Source organism: Schistocerca americana, chromosome 1 (genome assembly GCF_021461395.2).
Source record: "Schistocerca americana isolate TAMUIC-IGC-003095 chromosome 1, iqSchAmer2.1, whole genome shotgun sequence".
NCBI classification, from domain to species: Eukaryota; Metazoa; Arthropoda; class Insecta; order Orthoptera; family Acrididae; genus Schistocerca; species Schistocerca americana.
The window spans coordinates 368,703,321-368,727,347 of NC_060119.1; the positions used below are offsets into that span (position 1 = coordinate 368,703,321).

General features: G+C 41.8%; 1 protein-coding gene across 1 annotated transcript in view; it reads left to right on the forward strand.

Moving 5' to 3' along the window:
• Nucleotides 1-21,514, forward strand: part of LOC124551097 — a 108,745-nt gene extending 87,231 nt beyond the window's left edge. The window contains exon 3 of the mRNA XM_047126070.1: nucleotides 21,431-21,514. Coding sequence (XP_046982026.1) covers nucleotides 21,431-21,514 — 84 coding nt within the window. The remainder of the gene's footprint in view (nucleotides 1-21,430) is intronic.
• The last annotated feature ends 2,513 nt before the right edge of the window (nucleotides 21,515-24,027 follow it).

Consider the following 24,027-nt stretch of genomic DNA (forward strand, 5'->3'; position numbering starts at 1 on the left):
ACCCCGAAGGTCTTCGTGAACGTGGAGATTCATAAACATTCTTAAAACGAGAAACCCATGTTCTTGCCACGCTCTGCCCAGCGGCATTATCTCCATACACGACGCAGATGTTCTGGCTGCCTCCGCTGCTCTCACCCTTCTGCTAAACTCAAAAAGAATAATATGGAGGAAATATGCAGGTTCCTTCACTTAGTATGCCTTTTTCTAGCGTTCACAGCTCCACTTACTATCTCCGAATGACAAAATGATAATATGTAAACTCCAATAGAAACAGTAAACTACAAATTAAAAATTATATTCAATAAATAAACCCGTAACAACCGAAATACCAACATGTAAAACGAAAACGCTACTAACTTAAGCACCAAGCATAGGCCACGTGAAAACCCAGATGAATGTCGTTCAGAGCGTTACACTGCCTGACAAGTCTGTCTCCGTGGCGCGGTGCATGTTTTGAGGAGCTTGCGTGGACGACGGCGTATCCGTCAACAGGATTCATCCGATAAGACGACACGCTTCCACTGATTCATTCTTCGGGATTCGGCCTTTGTCTCTTCAGGATAATTCCCTATTAGTCTCCGCTCCGTTTATATTCCTTCCTTACTGCATCACATGGCTGCAACGCCAACTGGCCCCATCCGATCTCGCGTTGGGCAGTGGCGATAATGGCAGTTTGTGGTAAGTCCCATGGGACCAAACTGCTGAGATCATCGGTCCCTAGGCTTACACACTACTTAATGTAACTTAAACTAACTTACGATAAGGCCAACACACGCACCCATGCCCAAGGGAGGACTCGAACTTCCGACGGGGGGAGCCGCGCGAACCGTGGCAAAGTGCCATAGACCTCACGGCTACACCGCGCGGCGGCGATAATGTTTCGCTTTAATAGTGGATACGATAATTTAACTTACGTCTTTCGTTTCCTTACTTCACATAAATTTCATAAGCTACAAAACCAGGCCATTATATAAATGTAGAATCACTTACCTTAACCTAGAGGGCCATACGAACTGAAGAAGGGTTATTGTTTACTCTGTACCCTCTCACATTATTTTTGCCTCCTGCTACATTTTTGTGAAATCTCGGGTCCCACTGATCTTCCCTGACTCTATCCTGCCGCCACAGGTTTGATCTACATTGTCTCCTTCCTCATAGCTCTCCTATCCCTCTTGTTACCATCCATTCCTCCCAGCCATTCAGTTTCATTGCTCCTTATTACTGTTGTCACATCAAGCTCATACTACAGTCGAGAAGCTACTGCGTTCTCTCTTCTTAAATTTACTTAGAAGGGGCCAAAATTTTTCTTTAGACTTCGCTTTCGGCTGTAATAATTTTTCTCTGAATCTCTTTGCTCAGTATCCACGTCTTGGCCCAACATGTTACGAACAGTCGCGCAGTTGTCTTTTTTCTATACAGTTTAATGGTGAATAATTGGTTCATTACAAACATCCATCTTTCTGCAGACTTCATGCGGTTCACCGTCTCCTCCTACGATAGTATTCTAATTAACAATAAACTCCGTCCAAAGGTCCTTGCGGGCCCATCTGTACCGACCGACCGCCATGTCATCCTCTGTCAGTGGCGTCCTTGGATGCAGTATGGAAGGCCGTGGGGTCAGCACAGCGCTTTCCCAGCTGTTGTTAGTACTTGTGATACGGAGCCGCTGCTACTCCGTCAAGTGGCTCCTCAACTGATATTACGAGGTTGAGTGCACCCCGTTGCAGTCCTCCCACGAAGCAACAATCCTCGACAGTGCCGGAAATCGAACCCGGTTTCACCGCACGGCAGTCAGCCGCGCTGACCACTCTGATACTGAGGCGGACCAAATTGTGTGTTTCCTAGATATCTGAATGATACAGTAGTTTTAAACAACATGGTTTGTATATCCAACACTTTCTCAGTTTCTTCTTTATCTTCTCTTGCTACTACCAAGCAGCCAGTTTTCACTTCGTTGACTTCAGACCCACTTTTTATGTCCCCATATCAACATTCTAGGTGTCCTTTTCAGTTGGTCTTTATCCTCTTATAAGAGGAGAACAAGATCAAAGAGCTTACAAGAGCAAATGCAAAGACTTAACAGTTTAACCTCACAGCTGTGCTTTTTCTAACACCTTGTTTAATACCAGGCAAGAGAGGCTGAGGAAGATTCAGACTCCTTTCTTTGTACCTGTCTCCACCGTAAAGCACTGATTCATTGCGCTCAACCCTCACTTCGCACCCAGCTTCCTCAATGCATATTCAAGTCAGTCTGTACACTTTCAAAGGCATTCCTGATTCTCCCAGTATCTTCTGTATGCTTTCCCTGTTCACACAGTCATGGGCTTTTTTGAAGTCTATAGATAGGAATATACGTTCTTACTAAATCCCCATACCTTATCAACTGTTTGAGTACAAATGTTTGGTCTGCTATTGTCAGATTTTTCTGAAATCCACTCTGGTGCTGTTGACGTTTTTCCTCCAAACATTTTGGTAGTTCTATTGCCATTTCATTTGCTCCTGGAACTTCGTTCTTACTCATTTGGCGTATACGTAGACTGTTGCAGTCTCCACCAATTCTAGTTGTACCCTCGTGGGACCCACTTTCCTATGTCACTTTTTTCTTTTTTTTGCGTAGACATTGAAAACGCTTTAAAATACTGTTTCTGTATTGTTGTACCTTCTTGTCACCAAGGGATATTTATTGTTTTCTATTATTGTTGGTCTGTGACCTGTGTTGAATAAACTTGTACATCTATAGAATTCTCGAATATTCATCTCACTTTTGTCTTCGTAACACCTTTCTGGTTTCTTGTTGCTTGTTGATTAACTGTCTCTCTTCTCTTCCTGTTACATACGTGACTTGCCTTGCTGCTTTTAAGTGTTCTTATTGTCGTGATGTATTGGCTGTTTGACATCGTAAGTCTGTAATCCTTGTTCTCTATCGCCTATTTGAATTGGTCATTGAACCGCACTTTCTTTTGCCCTTCCGTATTACTAAGTTGGCCATGGATTCACATTTCCTTTATCTCACTCCTTTTTCTACTAGTTCTTCCAGAATTTGGGCTCGTTACTGTAAATTCAGCTGATTTTGGCTTTTTATTGTTTCATTTCCCAGTAGATAGACGTATGTTTTACCTGCGACCGTGTCGACCCTCGCAATCTTTTCTCTCTTTGCTGTAGTTTAACTACAACAAACTTTGATCACTTACCACTTCTGCTCTTCGTAGTGATTTGTCGTCCTTGCTTAAAATTACGTACCGTATTTACCCGAATCTAAGCCGTACTTTTTTTCCATTTTTTGTAATCCAAAAAACCGCGTGCGGCTTAGAATCGAGTGCAAAGTATGCAGAAGTTCTGAAAAATGTTGGTAGGTGCCGCCACAACTAACTTCTGCCGTCTAATATATGTAGCTTGTAGCACTAGACAGGCATGCTTTGTAGGCACAAAGATAAATACTGGCGTCAAAACCTATCTGTCAGCAAATAAATTAAAAGAAAAGTTAGAAGAATGTAAACATTATGCCGCGTATTCTTTCGTGTTTGCTGCTATCTCATTTAAATCCTGTCTGCGTAATAAACTACGAAACTAGAGTGAGACAACAGCAAACGCGGAAGAATATACATATTATGTAATGTTTATATTCGTATTATTCTTATGCTGAATAGTGATACAGTCATAAATGAAGCACGAATCTAGGATGACTAACATCTGTGCAGAATGTAATGTACTAAAGAGGCGTCTGCAAATATTTTCAAACGGAGAAAAATTTTCGCTAAAGTCTCGTTCGGAACAAATTCTATCATACACCGTCTATTATTTGGTTCTTGTTGATCATTATCAAAGAAAGCAGCAGTGTAAGTAACAACAAATAGCAGTCTCTTGCCGTTGTTTCGGTTAGAGACAATTCCTCTCTTTTATTTTATTGTAAGCGGCGGTAGCGCGCACAAAAGCGAGCCATGCCGCGAGCGGCAACAGGCCGTAAACACGCACTATCAGAATGCGACAAACAATGCACGACACAGTACAGTAATGCATTTTCAGCTTAGAGTGACGCAAACACCTATAACAAAGAGAACGACACTTATCAGGTCAAAGCAAAATAAGCAATCGATTCAAACCAGACGAAGCACGTGAAAAAGGAACGGTACCCATATAAATACTGACGGAGCACCTGACGTATAGCAATGGCTACCTGGTAAAGCTTAAGTGCTAAGCTTACTACTCGAACCAAACTACTGTAGCTGTATCGTGATTCATTCGACCTAAATTGTGTCTTGTGTTACAATGGACCACCTTTGTTTCCATTTGGAGGTACGGCCTAAAACTTTTCTCTCCTCTCGAATTTAGAGTCTCAAATTTCACGTGCGGCTTAGATTCGGGAAATTTTTTTCCCTTTATTTCGTTCTCATTTTTCAGGTGCGGCTTAGATTCGAGTGCGGCTTAGATTCGAGTAAATACGGCATCATGAGTCGGTCAATAAACTGTCGATCTATTGGGCATACTTCCTTCTTGGAGATTTTCGTGTTCCTAAATGAATATTTTTGTATTGGAACATTTTGCTGGTGATCTTAAACATTGCTGTAGGCTCAGAGTCTTACCCCATTGTCATGAGACTCTCCGTTAAAAGCGATGATCTTTTGCTGACCTCTTGGCATGTTCTTACACGTCTCCGTGCCGGCATCTCCTATTATCATCTTCATGTCATATTGTGCCACCGTGCAATACGCCTGTCCAACTATTATTCCGACACACAACTTAGTTAAGAGTAAGGTAGGGGTCCCAAATTTTGTCATTACAGTGCGTTAAGACCTGTTTAAGCCTTGAAAGCTTACGGAAAAGGTTACATATTGTTATATGTCCGCGAATTTGTGCTCCACCTGAAAGTCAGTAACAATTAAATTGTTGTAACATTCTAAAGCCGGTGTTTGACATAAAAGTTAACATTCAAAAACAGAAATATAAAAAAAAAGTTTTAGCGATTACCACCTACAACAAAAATCCTGTGCACTGCAATTATCTTATACGCATTTTGTCTTTCTAACATTGACAGACAGTTCCACTATTGACTCAATTGAATGTCATGAATGAAAAATCTTTCCAAGTCTTTTTCAGCCTTGCAAAAATGTGTTCCATACGAATTTGTATGTACGTCTTCGTAGATGAACCGCGTGTTTTGTGATAACAAAATAAGCATTTCGTGCAATGAATCCATTTCTCTCCCGCTTGCGTTGTCGCTCATCAAAAATGAGTAATTTCTATAAATAGTAAATAAAATCAATGTTCAATAACAGTTCCAAGTTTTGTCCCCGGGACGAAAATAAGAACGGCACGGGAGACGGAATTACGAACATCCTTTGATTTATCATATTGGCCGCTACAGCAACATTCGCCAAACCCTTGACTACAACGATTACACACCAGAACATACAACACACGACTGAAATACAAGCCAATAGTTGAACGCAACTCAGTGCTCACATTAGGAATTGCAAGCTGTCAATTTGACCGCTACACTAACCCACCTCAGTATAAAAATTGAATTCCTTTTTACATTAGCTACGCGTCCTCCACACAACAAACTGTCTCAACAATTCAACGGGCAGAGGTCACACATGTACATGCAGTTAGACGTTTGTTACCATCTGTGGAAACCGAAAGTTTCTAGGGAGTATGAAATTAGGAGCGTGGGCGATATTAGAGCCCCTTACCTTATTGAAGTACTCAGTCTTTTGCGAATTGTTATCTGCTGAAATCCTCGTTTCCACATCTTGAACTGTTATGAAATATTAGAGAAGTCCACTGCACATGCCTGTCGTAATGTTCACATCACCTCCAGTAAAATTAAGTCCCGGTTTCCCGGTGTTTTCGAGAGAAGCTAGTGGCGTGCGTAGAAAATAATAACCTGCGTGCCCGCATCTCGTGGTCGTGCGGTAGCGTTCTCGCTTCCCACGCCCGGGTTCCCGGGTTCGATTCCCGGCGGGGTCAGGAATTTTCTCTGCCTCGTGATGGCTGGGTGTTGTGTGCTGTCCTTAGGTTAGTTAGGTTTAAGTAGTTCTAAGTTCTAGGGGACTTATGACCACAGCAGTTGAGTCCCATAGTGCTCAGAGCCATTTGAACCATTTTTTTGAATAACCTGCGTCTTAAGAAACGCATAATATACGAACATGTATAGAGTCAGACAACAGTTGTGGCTATGTGCAATGCTAGATCGGTCAAATCTATCAGATAGCCGCCCCAGGCACTAGCCAGTGCGCTATGAAGATTTACGGCCGCATAAATTGAACGGCAGGGGCCCCAATTGGCAGTTTGCGGTTCAGCGAACCAGGCCTCACGTGACGTCCGTCGGGACATTTGCCCCCTTCCAAGTACTCATGTTCGCACTTACCTCATTCGCAACGACGTTTTGCGCAGCTTACAGACCTTCTCACATAATTTCATAGTAGCTCCTTCACTGTAATGCAAGCAAGGAGAAAAAGCAGTTTTGAAGACAAGAAAAGTGAGCACTTTGAGATAAGACCCAAATTTACGTCACCCTGAGACTGACGATGTGGTGATTTCGCCGATAATTTTGGTTTGAAAATGGATGGCTAGCATTCGAAAGTGGTCGATAAATGAATTTCGGTACGAACATTCGACTGAATGCTGCACTCGTAGTTACGGAATATTCTGTCGGTATTGGAGGAACGCAGACATTTTAAAAACGATTGCACGGTATTAGTGTTCCAAAACATTATTTATTTCGTATTTTGTGGTTAACCGAATTTCAGCTTTATAGGACATCGTCAGACAGATTAAAATTAAACAGACAGTCCATAACATCATCAGCGAGAGCTTCTAGCTGTATTCGTACGGTTATTTCCAAAGATACCTAACATTCAGAGATAAAACATCTTATTTTGAACCTATGGGAAATGAAGAATTCAAATTTTGTGTTTCTCGTGTAGCAGCATTATCCTTAAACATTACATATCTTTAGAAATAAGTGTCTGTACAGATAGAAGCTCTCGCTAATGATGGGTGGACTGTCTATTCAGTTTTAAGTTGTCTGACGATGACCTAGCCAGTTCACAACAAAACATTAAACAAACTTAGTATGGAACATTAATATTCTGCATTTCAATTTTTAATAATGCGTAAGGGATCAACGATCGCGATAGCATTTGTGATACAACACGAGAACGTGTCCAATGAATGCATGTGAGGAACGTATTCGTAAACTGCTATAATTGCTATAGCACCCAGTTACTCTACAAACTTACTTTAGTGGTTCCAGCTTGCAAAACAATACACAATCGTCAGGCCCGTTCATCACTTTTTTGTATGGTTCAGAATGGCTGTGGATTGTGGGGAATTTCTCGTCACAGGAATTTGCAGACGCTATATGTGATACATAGTGTAACAGTATAACGGCAAAGGGACATTTGGTAATAATGGTCATCTGAAGTGGAAACCTCTGTAGACAGGATCCTTCGAGAGAAGAGGTTTCGCATTACAGTGTTTGAGATGATGGTGCTGTACCATGTAGGGGAAGCACAATCAATAAGCGCCCGTCTACATATTCGAGAAGTGTGCTTTTCGAGTGACACTTCTTGGAAAGTGCTACAGGATCAGAAGTTACACTCCTATAACAGAATACAAATATTGAAGACTCATGAATTCGAACTCCATGCTCAGTTCTGCAGCCCAGTACAAGAATATCCAATTTCCTACAGTTAGTATTCTTTCAGGATGCAGGTTACATCGTCCACGAAGATGTTTACGTAAATAAAAAATAAAAATATATGTCTGCCCACTTATTGTTTATCTTAAAATAGTCAGCTTAATGTGAAATTTATTTAGTTGGTAGAGGACTCTAAAGATATGACAAACCTAGTAACGGTGAACGACTTAACTTAATATCAGGCGTAAGTTATTACCAAAGTACTGCAAGAAGTCTTTCACTTCGCTTGGGGAAAAAAAGGAAACAAAACCTGGCTGGCTCATTATAAGAGTAGCAGCAACGAGGTAATTTGCTGATTGCAACTTCAAGTCGGTCCCCGAAGCATGTTCGAACAGCTCACTCAGTGAGAGGGTTTGCTGCGAAAGGTTAGGTTTCGAGTTAGGCTCCCGTTCCGGCACAATGTCTTTATCCTCTACGAAACTGCAAGAGAAAAATGGTCCTAGATACTTAAATCACTGTAGCCCCAGTCACTGCATGGTTTACGCATATTCGTATATTATAATGAAAATGATGACTAGAAAAAAGCTTCGTTACTAAACAGTACAGTCCACCTTCCTGGCGCTCTGTTGCTCTGCTACCAATTTCGCTGCGGAACTTAACTTTGTGTGTACCGAGCGAAGTGTGTACCTGGAACGACAACGGCGTATTTCACATTTCGTGTTGCCGCGTGCCTAATACAGTCATTTGACATTAACAGTTTAAAAACGATTAATCTCTTCAATTTGTTATAACAGCACAAAGAAATTTCTCTGTGTACCCAAGATAGCTTTCATTCATGTAATATTCCTAAATACCATCAAATTTGATTTTTGTTTGGGATCATCAGTTTACTGACTGGGTTGATGCTGTTCACCACGACCTTTTCTCCTGCGACAACCTCTTCATCTCAGAGTAGTACTTGCCACCAAGGTCCTCAGTTACTTTAGGGCTATATTTCAGTCTCTGTCATACCCGAATCTGCTTCAGATAGCATGGGATTTATTCCTCAATGTCTTAACTAACACATGGTTTGTCAGTTTATTTATTGAATTGTATGGCTAGGGCTGTTTCTGTGCGCTCTGTATATATTTGCAATTGGAGGACATCCACGTTAAATGGTTTATTCCAACTCCCTTATCGCTCTCCACAGTCACATTGCTGTTTCCCTGGAGGTTTCCTTCCGAGCAGAAGTCGTGGCCTGATATTGGCTACTCGTAAATCTTCGTTTTATTAAAAATTCCAGAACTATTGTGCGTTATGTCCAAATCCAAAAGGTGATAGTCGTCTACACGTAGCTATTGCAATATTCCAGGCAGCTCTTTCATTAGAACATCCATTTTAACGCCAGATAATTCCACTTCATATACAGGGTTTTCATATTTCTACGTAACGGCTTAGAAAGCTTCCTTGCTGCTTTTTTCCAGTATTTTTCTTGCTGTCAAGTGTCATTCCTATGTAGGAGAAATGGTAGCTTCGTGTTGACCCCATGTCGCACAATCACGAACTTGGAGAATCTGCAACACTGATGACAGTTAAATGATTCACACATCTCCTCCTTTAAAATTACAGATCGCCCCTTCTCTAACTGATCTTCATAGCCCATTTTATCGCAGGTTCTAACTATTATAATGGTACTGCAAAACGGTTTCGTTATATGTTCTTACACATTTAAATTATTCTTGTTATGGAGCATAGCACTTCCGTTGTCGTTTATTGCCAGTGTTAGTAACAAATGTGCCCAGCTTCTCCACTAATCATCACAAACCAAAGCGATCGTCGGTTGGTTTCGTTTTCCTCCCTAATAGCAGGGAGATGTTTAGCATTTCGGAGGAATCCGTGTTCACACTTTCTGCTACCACGGAAGAATGATCAGTTACAGCTCTCAGGTCTTCCTTTATACTCCAAAGGTCCGAGAAGGCGGCACTTCCGGTCGTGTGAACTTCTGGACATGCCTACTAAATTTGGTGCAGTTTGTGTCTGTTCCTCCCGCGGAGATTAGAAGTGCTTTCATACAAGGTGTCCAGAAAAGGGCTCCCTGATTTCAAAATTAAATATCTCGAAAACAAAGATCGATAGAGGAATGCAGTAAACGGTATGTTTATTGTGAAAGCTGTAAGAAGTTTATACAGCAGTTTGAAATAATAGTTACAAAAGCTGCTAACAGATGGCGTTGTACGCTGTACAGCTCATATCAGCATACATAAGTGAAATAATCGTATGAAAACAATCTTTGCAAACAATCACATCACAATGTTTTGAAAATGTTCACCATTGGCACTACAGAGGTGGTGCAAACGATGAATGAAATTCGCCATCACATTTCGTAGTGTCTCAACCGAAATGGATTCACATGCCACAGAGATCGCCGACTCAAGCTTGTCCAGCGTGGCGGGATGCTTCGGGTAGACCATGTCTCCCATTGTGCCCCACAAAAAAAAGTCACAGGGAGTCAAATTCGGCGAATATGGAGGTCAATCCATGCCTGCACCAGTAAATTTGGGATATTCCAAAGCAATGACTCGATTCCCGAAATATTCCTCAAGAAAGCGAAACACTTGTTCGGTCCGATGTGGTCGGACTCCATCTTGCATAAACCATTCAGTACCTGGTCGATCCTCTAACGCTTGCTGTGTGGCGACAAATTGTTCCAAAATTGCAACGTAACGTGCACCAGTGACAGTTTCTCGAATTAAAAAAGGGCCAATAATGCCTCTGCTGCATACTGTAGCCCACACAGTAACTTTAGGAGAATACAGGGGTTTCGCTTCACACCAATCTGGCTTTTCCGAAACCCAAAATCGCCAGTTCTGCTTATTCACGTATCCATTCAGGTGGAAGTGTGCTTCATCTGTAAACCAGATGCAGCCAACATCAAATCCTTCACTATCAATCATTGTGAGCATCTGATTACCAAAGGCAACCCTTTGTTGCACAGCTCGTACGGGTATGGCCTGGTGCGTATGAATTTTGAATGGAAACATGTGTAGGCTCTTTCTCAGTATTTTCTGGGTGCTGGAACGCTTCAAACCAGTCTCAGATGCAATTCTACGGACGGATGACATTAGATTTCGCTGAATAATTTCAGAAACTGTGGCGATATTTTCAGGCGTAACTGCGGTTTGCTTGCGGCCAACATGCCCCACTAGATCATCAGTTACGCTGCCTGTTCGTTGAAATTTTGCGAAGAGCGTACGAATGGTTTTCGCATCGGGTCCTTTTGGAACATTAAATCGTGTTTGGAAACTTCGCCTTGTTGCCGTAGGACTCTCTTCTAACCTGTGGTACTGGTACTCTAGCACCAGAAAAGCGCGTTGTCCAATGGAGTACATGGTTTTAATCTCTTCCTTCGGTACGCTAACCTCCTTTCACGTTTCAGTAGGGATCACTATTTATACTAGGCATTACGTATGGCAATTACAGTGCCATCTGTTAGCAGCTTTTGTAACTATTATTTCAAACTGCTGTATAAACTTCTTACAGCTTTCACAATAAACATACCGTTTACTGCATTCCTCTATCGATCTTTGTTTTCGAGATATTTAATTTTGAAATCAGCGAGTCCTTTTCTGGACACCCTGTAGATGGATGGGTCATTGAAAGGGGGAGGGGGATTCTTGACTAGCGTTCAGGAAAAGGTGCTTCGAAACCCCCATCTGACCCCATAGCCAAAACGAATCTGAAGTTTCCGCAAAATGCTTCAAGCGATTTGAACGACAGTTGTTTTGGAAATGACACGGACGATTTTCTTCTCCCTCTTGAACCAATAAAATCTGGTGGGCTAAATCGTGCCTCGTTGCACTCTCATAGGTAATATTACGTCGTCTGAGTAAGACGAATTCTGTTAAGTCAGTTACAACTGATCCACCTCTGTAGAGAAACGATGGGCAGTTTCTGTAAAGTGGTCCCCGTTGGGCAATATAAAAAAGAAATGGAATTGAAATTGGTGGTGCAAATAGATACCTTAGCACTTAGGTTACAATAACTGTACCCATTTAGATTTATATGGTGAGCTTTCTTCTTGATATCTTCGGCTGTAGGTTGTTCAGCTATTTTTCTGAAATTTCATAAGAACGAGTAGATGGAATTGGCGAAGTTTCACCCTGTACAACTTACGGTCGACTGTAATCGAGACTGTGGTCAGAGATTACATGTTCCCTCGTCGATATTGTCTACGAGTCTTCAGCGGCAGTTACTGATTCGGTTTCCAGTTTGTTGCTTGAGATGGAAATTCACGGCAGGGAAACGAGGAGGGGGGAGGGAATCACGCTCAGTTTCTGTTCAGACTTTCCTCTATGTTGTTGTATTGTAGTAATGCCAGTGGTTTGCTGGAATAAATGTGGGTGGTAGCTCTACACAACTGAAGCATTTGTGTATCGCTGAATTTTAGTATGACATCAGTATCATTCTGCTCGTATTCAGGCCCGGCTAATTTATTCATTGGCCCGACTTTGCAATGCTGGTTATGTTACGTGATTGTGTTGTCAATAGATAGTCCTGTACTCACAATGTACACATTTCCACTAGTGTGTGATATGCGGTATACTTCAGACGCTGTTGAGAGTGGGTGCCCCATCTCCTTTGCCACTCCAAAACATTCTTAGAGTTTCTTCCGTTTTTACACCGTCTTTGTTCTGAGCTTTCATTATATACGATAAATCGGGTCATGTTATCAGTTATGTTCTGAGCTTCCTTACTATATAAATAGTAGTATGCATGTTGGGATCCTGGCTGAGAAGAAGTGGTTTCGCTGTCGGCTGCTGCTGGCGCGGGCGGCTACTTCACACATGCTTGGTATGCCTCAGCGATCACATGGAGATTTCTAGCAAAAGGGTGGTTCCTAGTACTTCATTTTGTGGTGTGTCATTGTGTTTCGGATGTGATGACACTGTCAACATTCTTATTCAAACAATTGTTCCTTAAAGCGCACTCCAGATATTTCATCTTGCAGTGCTGAAGCCACGGATCGCATATTCGATTCGCACATGAGACTATAGCTTGTAAATTTTAGATACTTCTACGAGTCACATTCTTTCCATGTTGCTTAAATTATTCTTTACTTAACGTTCATTTTCATTTAACTAATGCAGCATCTTTCATGACCCACGTGAAGATTAGGATGATTGCGTGGATATGTAAGTGCCGTTCTTTATGTAGCGGTATTGAATTTGTTCGCAGATTCCACGGCGATGCCTATACCCGTACATCGCGCATTACTAAACGACGTGCGCGTGGTGCAGTTATATGTTAGTTTAATTCAATCGAGACCTCAACATAATTTATATCAAACATACTCCTTTAGATAGTACATAGGCTGCAACAATTCGTATCTGAGAGTGTTAACTATGTAGGTAACATGGTGAGTCCAGAATAACACTACATGCTTACTAGGGAACCTCCCCATCGCACCCCCCTCAGATTTAGTTATAAGTTGGCACAGTGAATAGGCCTTGAAAAACTGAACACAGGTCAATCGAGAAAACAGGAAGAAGTTGTGTGGAACTATGAAGAAACAAGCAAAATATACAAACTGAGTAGTCCATGTGCAAGATAGGCAACATCAAGGACAATACGAGCCAACGAACGCCGTGGTCCCGTGGTTAGCGTGAGCAGCTGCGGAACGAGAGGTCATTGGTTCAAGTCTTCCCTCGAGTGAAAATTTTACTTTATTTATTTTCGCAAAGTTATGATCTGTCCGTTCGTTCACTGACGTCTCTGTTCACTGTAATAAGTTTAGTGTCTGTGCTTTGCGACCGCACCGCAAAAGCGTCTACTAATCGCACGGTCGCACGCTTTTGCGGTAAATCAATAAAGTAAAATTTTCACTCGAAGTAAGACTTGAACCAAGGACCTCTCGTTCCGCAGCTACTCACGCTAACCACGGGACCACGGCGTTCATTGGCATATCTTGCACATGGACTACTCAGTTTGTATATTTTGCTTATTTCTTCATAGTTTCACACAACTTCTTCCTGTTTTCTCGATTGATCTGTGTTCAGTTTTTCAAGGCCTATCCACTGTGCCAACTTATAACTAAGTCTGAGGGAGGTGCGATGGGGAGGTTCTCTTGTTAGAAATACTCCTGCATATACTGAAAATTCTTAAATGAAATAAGCAGCTGCACTGCACGTATGAAAAGGGTTAAACATGTGTGTGACCAGCACTAACTCTTCGCGTTTCATGATTGAACGAGTAAGTTCAGAATATCTCGCAATCTAGTACCGCAATAAAGCCTACAAATACTGAAGTGGTACTGTCAGTAAACAAGTTTCTGCTCAATAGGTACAGTTCAGTCTTTGTAGTGCAACTGATATTTCTCAGTGATACAGTCATAGATATCTGGATTATAATTCAGTGCAGGTGACAAGTGGATGCATCACACTAGTATAAAGATAATTCCTTCCGCTCCTTCACAGCATGTGAACCACACTGCTACCAAAATTTCAAGCATTCACAGAAGCGCTACCACGTTCGTCATAGCGCGGTTTAAATTGCAATACTGCATTGTCCCGTAACGGACGCGGGCCCCGATACACGTTTCCAGATTACAGTCTGTGCTGGCGACAAAGCTCAATTCCGGCGAAAATGCTTCAGTTACTGAGTTAGTAGCTCCGGCGTGCTACTTCGTTGTTCGTATACTACGTAAGGAGGATTGTTCAGTACGCTCACTGTTACCACTTTGCGACTCACCTTGCTGCCCAGGTTTTCAACATTTCCCGTTACCAATACGTCCAAAAAAGTAGTTGTTGATTCCTCATCACCTCCATTGCCAAATGAATCCTGGAGTGAAGACTGAACGTCTCCAGAAGAACGGCTGGAAGAAACGTTCTGGTACATATGATAAAATTCTCTCTCAACATTGACTGATAACAAGCTCTCGAACGATAGTTAGTCAGTAGTTTCTGAATAAAACCGCTTTGGTTTTCTAAAATATTTTTCACATATTGAAAATTGATTCCTTTGAAACAGAGCAACATAGCATACGCATTCGACTACGACATAAGATAATCTCAAGTTTTGTGTTTCTTTTCATACCCATCAGTTTTCACATTTTTATTATGTAAGTTACCAACATACAAATCAAGTTTTCGGTTTTAGTTACCTTTTACCTTTACTGACGACCAAAAACAAGTTGTCTTATTTTTTGTCGTCAATCTTATAACTGATTCGTTGCGACTCGCCACGAATTCCCCTCCTGTGCGAACCTCATCTCGGAGCAGCACTTCGACCCAACGTCCTAGGTTATTTGTTGAATATACCCGAGTCTCTGTCTTCGCCTACAGTTTTTAGTCTCTGCAGCTCCCTCGAGTACCAGGGAACTTATTTATGACGTCTTTACACATGTCCTACCCTCGTGTCCACTCTTCTTGTTAATGTTTTCTGCGTGTTCCACTCCCCGTCTGTTCTTCAGAGAACTTCCTTAGTTCTTACGTTACCCGTCCACCTAGTTTTCTTTTTAGGTAGCACCGTATTACAAACGCTTCTCATCCTTTTTGATTGTCCCACAGTCCATGATTTACTACAGTACGATACTGTGCTCTAGACGTACAGTTTCAGAAAATTCTCCCTCAGATAAAGGTTGATGAGTGATACTGGGAGACCTGTGTTGGCGAGGAATGCGCCCTTATCCTGTACCAGTCTGATTTTTATGTCTTCCTTGCTTCGTCTGTGTTCATTCCGTTCGACAATGCCTCCGTTCCTTCCTCATTTACAGTGAAGACAGCAATGTCATCAATAATCTTAACATTGATATCCTTTCAACCTGAATGTAAGTTCCACAATTGAACTTTTCTTCTATTTCCGTCATCACTTCTTCGATGTAATGATTGAGGAGTAGTGATGAAAGACTACATCCCTGTCTTGTAGCCATTCCTAATACGAGCACTTGGTTCTTAGTCTTCAGTTTTTATTTTCAGTTTTGGTTCTGTAAGTTTTGTATATTACCAGTCTTTCCTTATAGCTTACACCGATTTTCCTGGGAATTTCAAACATTTTGTACCATTTTACGAATAGAACACTTTTTCTAGGTGGACAAATCCTATGAACGTGTCTTTATTTTTCATAAGTCTTGTTTTCATTTTACCTTTCCTCAAACGAAACTAGCTCTTATCTAACAGATCCTCTGTTTTCTTTTTCATTCTTCTGTGTATTAATCTTGTCAGCAACTAGTGTGCATGAGATTCTGAGCTGATATTGCGATAGTTTTGCGACTTACCTGTGCGTGCTGTCTCTGGGATTGTGTAGGTGGTTGAAAAGTTAGTAAAGCAAGGGCAGGTAGCGGTAGGGTACTAGGGTACAGAATAATGTTGTTTCACAACTTTTGTTTAGTTCCCAGGCATATTAGCAGAGGAAATTTGGCGCAATATAAAAGGAAAATCTTCAGTATGAGATTAAGGGAACGACAAAACCATTATTTTCCAAAATACACGTTTATAATTTTTCGAAATTAACAAACAGAAGAAAATTTCAGGTATTAACAATCAGTGTCCTTTTTTTTGTAGAAAGCTCAACGATTCAGCAGATCGATACATCATCCACAGCCAATATCTCAAGCATGATAGTCTGACGTACTAATTCAGTTACGAAAACATCCAACAATAGTAGTCCAGTTTATCAGAACAAAATCCGCATGTGTAACCAATTGAATTAATACCTTCCAAACATTATTTTGATGTACACACTGATCAGCCGGAACATTCTAACCACCGACCTAATAGCCCCTATGTCCACCTTTGGCACGGATAACAGCGGCGACACATCGTGGCTTGGAAGGAATGAGACCTTGGTAGGTCGCTGAAGGGAGGTGGCACCATATCTGCGCGCGCGCTCACACACACACACACACACACACACACACACACACACACACACACACACACTTAATTCCCGTAAATTCTGGGGAAGGGGGCGATGAACTCTGACGCTACGTTCAATCAAATACCAGATGTATTCGATTGGGTTCAGATATGGCGAGCTGGGGGGGGGGGGGGGGGGGGGGAGGGGGGGCAGCACATCAAATGAAACTCGATACCATATTCCTCGAACCACTCCGTCACGCTTCAGGCCTTTCTACACGGCCCATTATCTAACTGAAAAACGTCAATGTCGTCCGGAAACATGATCGTCATGAAGGGGTGTACGCGGTCTGCAACCAGTGTACGATACTCTTTGGCCGTCACGGTGCGTTGCACGAGCTACAATGGGCCCATGGGTGCCAACGTGAATGTTCTCTAGAGCATAATGGAGCCGCCGCCAGTTTGTCTCCATCTCACAGAATAGGTGTCAAGGAGCTGTTCAGCCGGAAGACGACAGATTGGCGCTCTCCCATCGGCATGAGGAAGAAGGTATCGGGATTCATTAGACCATGCAACGCTCTCCCAATGCGACAACGTCTAGTGCCGATGGTTATGTGCCCATTTCAGTCGTAGCTGCCCATGACGTGGTGTTGACATTGGCATATGCATGGGTCGTCGGCTGCGGAGGCTCATCGTTAGGAGTGTTCGGTGCGCTGTGTGTCGATAAATACTCGTACTCCGTCCAGCATTAAAGTCTGATGTGAGTTCAGTGACAGTTCGCCGCCTGTCTTGTTTCACCAGTCTGCCCAGCCTACGACGTCCGACATCTGTAGTGAGGGGTGGCCGCCCAACAACACGGCGTGTGGACGTGGTTTCACCTTGGTTCCACCACTGTTGAAGACACTCATCGCAGCACTCGTCGAACACTCGACGAGTCGTGTAGTTTCCGAAATACTTATGCTGAGTCTCCGGACCTTCACAATCTGCCCTCGGTCAAAGGTCACGCACCTTCACCATTCTACACACTCACTGATATTACATGCACCGCGCCTGTGTCCGACTAGCAGTCATTCCTAGCCATGTAACACTGCTATCGCCAGACGAGTTTATATCGATAGTAGTCGGTGGTCATAACGCTATACAACCCTTTTCTACAGAATAATAAAATAATAATAAAATTCCTTGTGGCCCAATGTCCTGGTGCAAGTCTTTCAGTTAAACACCCTTTCCGCGAATGTGTGTCCGTAATCTATCACAGTGGTCTTGCCGAGGAAACGGGGCCTCCAGTTTACCGCCGGCTCTGAACCACGACCATTCCTGGTAAACCTTAGCGTCATTCCGATATGACAGCTAAATTAAAGACAGACTGAAATTTTCGGTGGTTAGACAAGGATTCGATCCCGCGACCTTTCGGTGAAAACTTAAACTAATAATAAAACTCTAAAACCGTTGTCTGTACAATAAAAAAAATTGCCAAATGGTGATTGCAGTTGATGTAGAGAGTATTACAGAAAACAAGAAAACTATTTTCAAAAATTTTGTATGTCACTCTGAACACGGTAATATCCAAAACTACTAAACGAGTCCTCGTGGGGTTTTCACAGATAACTTGAGCGTGGCTTGGGACAACATATACTCCTTATTGCATAAAAATCGGATCACGAAAAAAAAAGTTAATTTAACGTTTTAGGTGTTGGTGAGCTTAGTATTTTGGACAGATCAGTGAGACGGTCATCACGGCGTAGTACATAAAAGAACCAATAGATACAGCTGTTAGCTTTTTACCTCTGAGACACAAGTATTTTTCGGAAGTTTACCTTAGGAACAGAATTAAGTACCACAATATTACCTTCACTAATCCAGACTGACATTAAATCCGTACATCCAAGTCAAGTAAATTCACTGATGTCGCTTTGTGTATTAAAATCTTAACGAAACTGCTTCGCTTCTTTCGACAGATTTTATTTATATTTGGCTTCTTGCTTTTGTGACTTAGGTACCTACTTTTCACTTGTGTACGAGTGAAGATGCCTAACATATGATGGAGTCTTTCTCAATACACCATAATGGCTGTAACATAAAAGACTATGCGGTCTCAAGAATACAATGAAGGTCGTGAAGCGAGACTTGCTGCGTCTCGAGAACATCCGGCTATAATTCGCTATTTGGAAACTTCATTTTGAAAGCGACAAGCAACGTAGATCTCGTCGAGAGCGACATGCATTGCTTCGCTCCCTACTGCATCTTATAAACAAGTCCTCTGGCTATAGATACTACTTAGTTCTATCCGTGTGAAACCTGGGCGGCTCGCTAGTGTATTGTATGTTAATTAATTGAGCTTGAGTTACGTAGTCACTATAACGTACACTTGCTTGACGTTCGAATAATTACGTCACGAGCTGCAGCTGTCAAGAAGCTGCTTAAGCTAAGGGTTGACACTTTTTGGGAGTTACAATAAGTTCATTGTATGTGCCACATTTGTTTCTTGTGTAGCTGTGGGTGTATTCGTGTGAAAATTTTTATATTGGCCTTCACAGATGCCGGCCGCTGTGGCCGAACGGTTCTAGGCGCTTCAGTCCGGAACCGCGCTGCTGCTACGGTCGCAGGTTCGAATCCTGCCTCGGGCACGGATGTGTGTCATGTCCTCAGGTTAATTAGGTTTAAGTAGTTCTAAGTCTAGGGGACTGATGACCTCTGATGTTAAGTCTCATAGTGCTTAGAGACATTTGAACCTTCACTGATTTCGGTTATGTTGAATTTTCAGCCAATATCAGTGTTATCATGCGTTATATTTGGAAATATTAAACAGCGTACACCGTCAGTCTAAAAGGTTTCATTCCATGGCGTATAAGCGACGTCAAAGCTGTAACTTCGGTAGCAGCTTGAAGTTACAGTCGAAACCAACAGTTGTGTATTCAGTCAGTCAGTAGTGAAACAACTGTGAATAACAGGCGTGAATTCAAAGAGTCAGTAGCGAGAAGCAGTGTTAAGCAGTGGACGCATTAGCATTTAAGGTTATTGTGTCTCAAATCGCAATGGAGCAACACGTCTAAATGAAGTGTTACGTAAACTCCATAGAATATTTCAAAAAAGGCACAAATGTGTGCGAAGTCTGTACCGCAAACCTTGACTCCCGAACAAAAGTGATGATGCATGGACGCCTGCCATGACGTGATTTAAATGCAAAATGGAGACACTTCATTTATGGAAAAAATCATTACGGGTGACAAAAATGGTGTTACCAATACCAACCTACCACAAAACGAGAAAGCACAGAAATGCACGTTAATGGTCAGTGCTTCGGCAACTTAACCGACATTCAAGCCAATGTAATGTATAAGTTGAACGACATGCCAAAGGAGGATTTTCCTCGCAGTCTCATACAATATACGAACGTCCTGTACGTTGTACTCAAGCGGTGGTTGTGGGACGGAGGGAAGACTACGTAGAGAACTTGAAGTATTAAAGCCACCTCTTAACATTTATTTTTTTATTAACGAAGTCTCGAAACTTTTCCGCTAGCTGGGTACGTAGTGCCTCGTGCCGTGGGTCGTCCATTGTGATGTAGCGACAGAAGTTCGTGACTAGCGGATTACCGGTTCGTTCCCTGTCTCCTGCAGTTGTTCTTGTTTTAACATATTTCTCTTCTGGAATGTTCTGGGCCTTAATTTTTGGGGAATACTGGAATTTGCTAGGACATTCTATGTAAGATTTCTTTCATTCCATCACTGCGGCTGATATAGCAACCACTACAAGATTTGAGATAAAAATACAGTCTTGAATGTGGAGACTGTATTTTTATATCACGTTCCGTGTACGTATAAAACGGAACAAATTGTAATGAGGCAGACAGTTCAGCTGCGTGGCTACAGAATGGTCCATTGGCTGGGTACTACCCATCTAGAATATAAGCATGTGGATAAACAGAAATTTAAAGTGAAATACCATCCGACTGAAGAGAGGGGGAAAACTTCTGACTCTGTTACGACTATGTCGGCCTCATTGGAAGCCTCATCCTTGGAAGCAGCTCGTAATTTTCAAGTAGAAAGGGGTCATATGGAATAGCAAAGAGAATTACACGAGGAAATATACTGCACCTTTCATTTGAACATAGTCTTACCAAATCTCATGCACGCACCTTTTTATGGCGTCCCACGCGTTATTGAGCACATTGTAATGTGCTGGTTAACCCCTTCACCCATTACTCATTGGCTTTGAACACACGAGCTGAAATGCGAGCACAAGCATTAACAATCCGCTCCCTGAGTTGTGCATGGTTTCTCATCATATCTGCATACACAACTGCCTTCAACTGTCTCCAGAAACACTATGGGCCATAAACGTGGGGACCTCAACGACCTATGCCTCTCTTGACAACGTGGCTATCCAGGTATGCCCGGACCGTTAGCCCGTAATGGAGACGTGTGGTGGGGGTGGGGGAGCGGGAGCCCGGCATCATCGTGCTGACAATGTCTTGCTGACGGCAGCACATCTTCGTCTAACTGCTGCAGGTAAAGCGCCTTTAAGGACGATGTTTCATAGAATTCGGCGGTAAGTTTCACTACTGTACAGTGGCTGAAGGATGGTCAGACGAGGTAGCGTTGCTCAAAAAATAAGAAACATCAAATGAAAGGCAACATTCTTTTCCTCGTGTAATTCCCTATCTGTTTCATTGTTCACATGACCCTCAAGCCATTTGAAATTTAAGAGCTGCATCGAAGGAGGCGGCTTCTGACGATGCCGCTATTTTGGTAACATAGCCTTACAGGTTTTCCCCGTCTCCCATCTCAAATTATTTGCCTTTAAATTTTTGTTTATCCACCTGTTAAAGTCTAAGCAGGTTCGCTGCTTACATCAAGACCACCCTGTGTAGTGGACTTCCTGAAATGCTATATAGTATAGACAGTTTCTGAGTGCGCTCTTGTATTTAACTGGCTTGCGCTGTTCTTTGTTGCAGGAGAGGGGGTTACCAGTGCCGCACCCGACGATCCACGGGCCGAGTGCTTACATCCCGCCGGACGAGGTAAGAGCACAGACATAAGCGCCTGCAGCACCCTGCTTAGGCTGCCCGCACAGCACGCCCTCGCACCTGATCTCCGCTAGTACCAACGCAACAGCCAGCACAGTAGTCCCTGTGGCACCAGTAACCGGCACGACATTTTACAGGCTCTCCTGAGGAGTATGGCCGTCACTTGGTATGCTTACCCCCTGCGTAAAATCTGACTTCTGCACCGAAATACGGCATAATACACAGGGACACTTTATCCCAGTGTCACATGCATGCTACGGGCCTCGCGTGGTCGGGGGCCTCACAGCTGTACCGCCTACATTGTAGGTGAAAATTAAGTTCCTAATTTTTGAATTAAAAATAGTAACACTGTTTAGGCTTATGTGGGCTGAATGTGAAGAGTTTTTAAAGAACAAGAAGCAACAGATATTGATTTAGAATTACGGATATTACCAAACATTTGAATAATACATTCGATCTAATCCGATTTTCTGAATACTGAAACTTTTCCCTGTTTGGTGTAGGCTGATTGACATTTTTATATAGATGAACTTCGTTGTATTATGTAGTACATTACAGATGAATTACGGGCAGTGAGCAGTTTCACATGCTTTCAGTATTTAGTATCGAGCTGTTAAACAGTAATTTCCTCCTTCGCTTTAGTATCAACAAGGTAATAAAAGGTAAAAAGGTAAAATATTTTTTGAATTGTTGCACTTTGCAAATTAAACGTAATATTACGTTCATAATAGTTACGTCGGTGAAATATGTGTGAGTATATTCAACAACTATTTAGAGGTAATTACGAACACAGACACATTCTCAAAAACACATCGAAAATCTGCGTATGTCGTTTTGAATATCACATATTGCGTGCAGAAACGCACTGTGTGGCGTGTTGTATAACTGAAACGCTGTTAAGCAATAACTTCCAAACTATATTTCAAGGTATTTAATAACCCAATGTATCTCTCACTTCCACAGACACAAACACAGTCGTTGGAAAAACAAGGGAAGAGACAACGCTCAAATAATGTTTATACTGTGGCATTCTACAGGGGGACGGTGTACACGAGGAGAGGGGGCTACCGTCTTCTTGCCACGGAATGCTCATGCAGTTTGTGACGTGTCATTTTTCTTAGTAAAAAAATTACGTAGCGTACGTTAAAATAATTTTCAATAACGACAATAATGCAATATAATACATACTAGATGGAGACGAAACATCAGTGAGAAATGATGAAATCACACCACTTAACAGCAATAAGAAAATATAATTCAACTTAGTTTCAAATAAAGTAACACACAGTTTCGTAATACAATCTTTTGCACACAATTCCCCAACAACTTTGGCTAATTATCCCATGAGCTGGGGAATTGTGCGCAATCGCACCTTCGTGATATTTCCAGTTAAACTGAACCATACTGCTTTATTAACATTTAAAAATACTATAGTAAAAGTAGAGAAATGATAGGACCCTTCCATAAAGCTAGTCTTCAGCTACTTATTACAAACGTTGCAGAATAACAATTTCTGCTTGAGTGCACATTACCCACAATCTCCCTTATGAAGTTCGTAATGTAAAACTGATAACACACATAACAAATACATCAAAAATAAATGGGTGTAGAAAGCTATTTATATTATAATGTTGTTGGCACTGTGAGTGTGGGTGCGTGCAGGATGACAAAGCAGAATTATTGACTGATAACGTTGTTAGTCACTGCCGCTACATGTGAAAATAATTTCTTAAGATCATACTGCAATGTGTACGTATACCATACAACGTAAATATTCAGAATAAAAAAAAAAACACAACACTGACTTACAATTGTAGTGCATACTGTAGCTTCATCACGTAAAGTGGTGTCTTAGTATTTATTGATATGTTTTAATATAAATTGATCCCTATTTGCAAGTAGGCGCATGGTATCGAACGAAAAGTAGTATCGAAAGAAACTTCGAGGTATCGATACATATCTTTTATAAAAAGAATAGAATAGAATTGAATAGAATATACTCTTTCTTTCGGCTCTAATATCTCCATCTTTGTATGTAAACTTTATTTATATACAGTCGTTTCTTGAGTTTTGCATAGAATAAGACAAGAATTAAATGAAGTATGCTTTTATATTCAACACCTACTAGAATTTTTAAAAGTTTGTATCTTGTAATACGAAATTACAGGACAGATTATCAGAAACACAGCTTAGTAGTACTCAAAAGTAATTGCGTTATTAGATAAAATTCCCATTCTTCCTCCATAAAGTCACTCAAAAACCATATTTTATCCTGTCTGTTCGCTGATGATTTGTTACGTGACCATGATAACAAGCTGCCCACCATCCTGCCGTTAAAAATAAACATTCGGCTGACACTGATCTCCGTGCAATTGTCAGGCACTCCTTGGATAACCATTCTGTCTGCTGGTTCAATGATTATGGAACATCGTCTGTTTTAAACAAAAATACAAACATAAATAAGTAAGTCGTGTTGTGAAAATAAAGGACTGCACGTGAACCAACTGTGTCGCTCGCACCCAGAC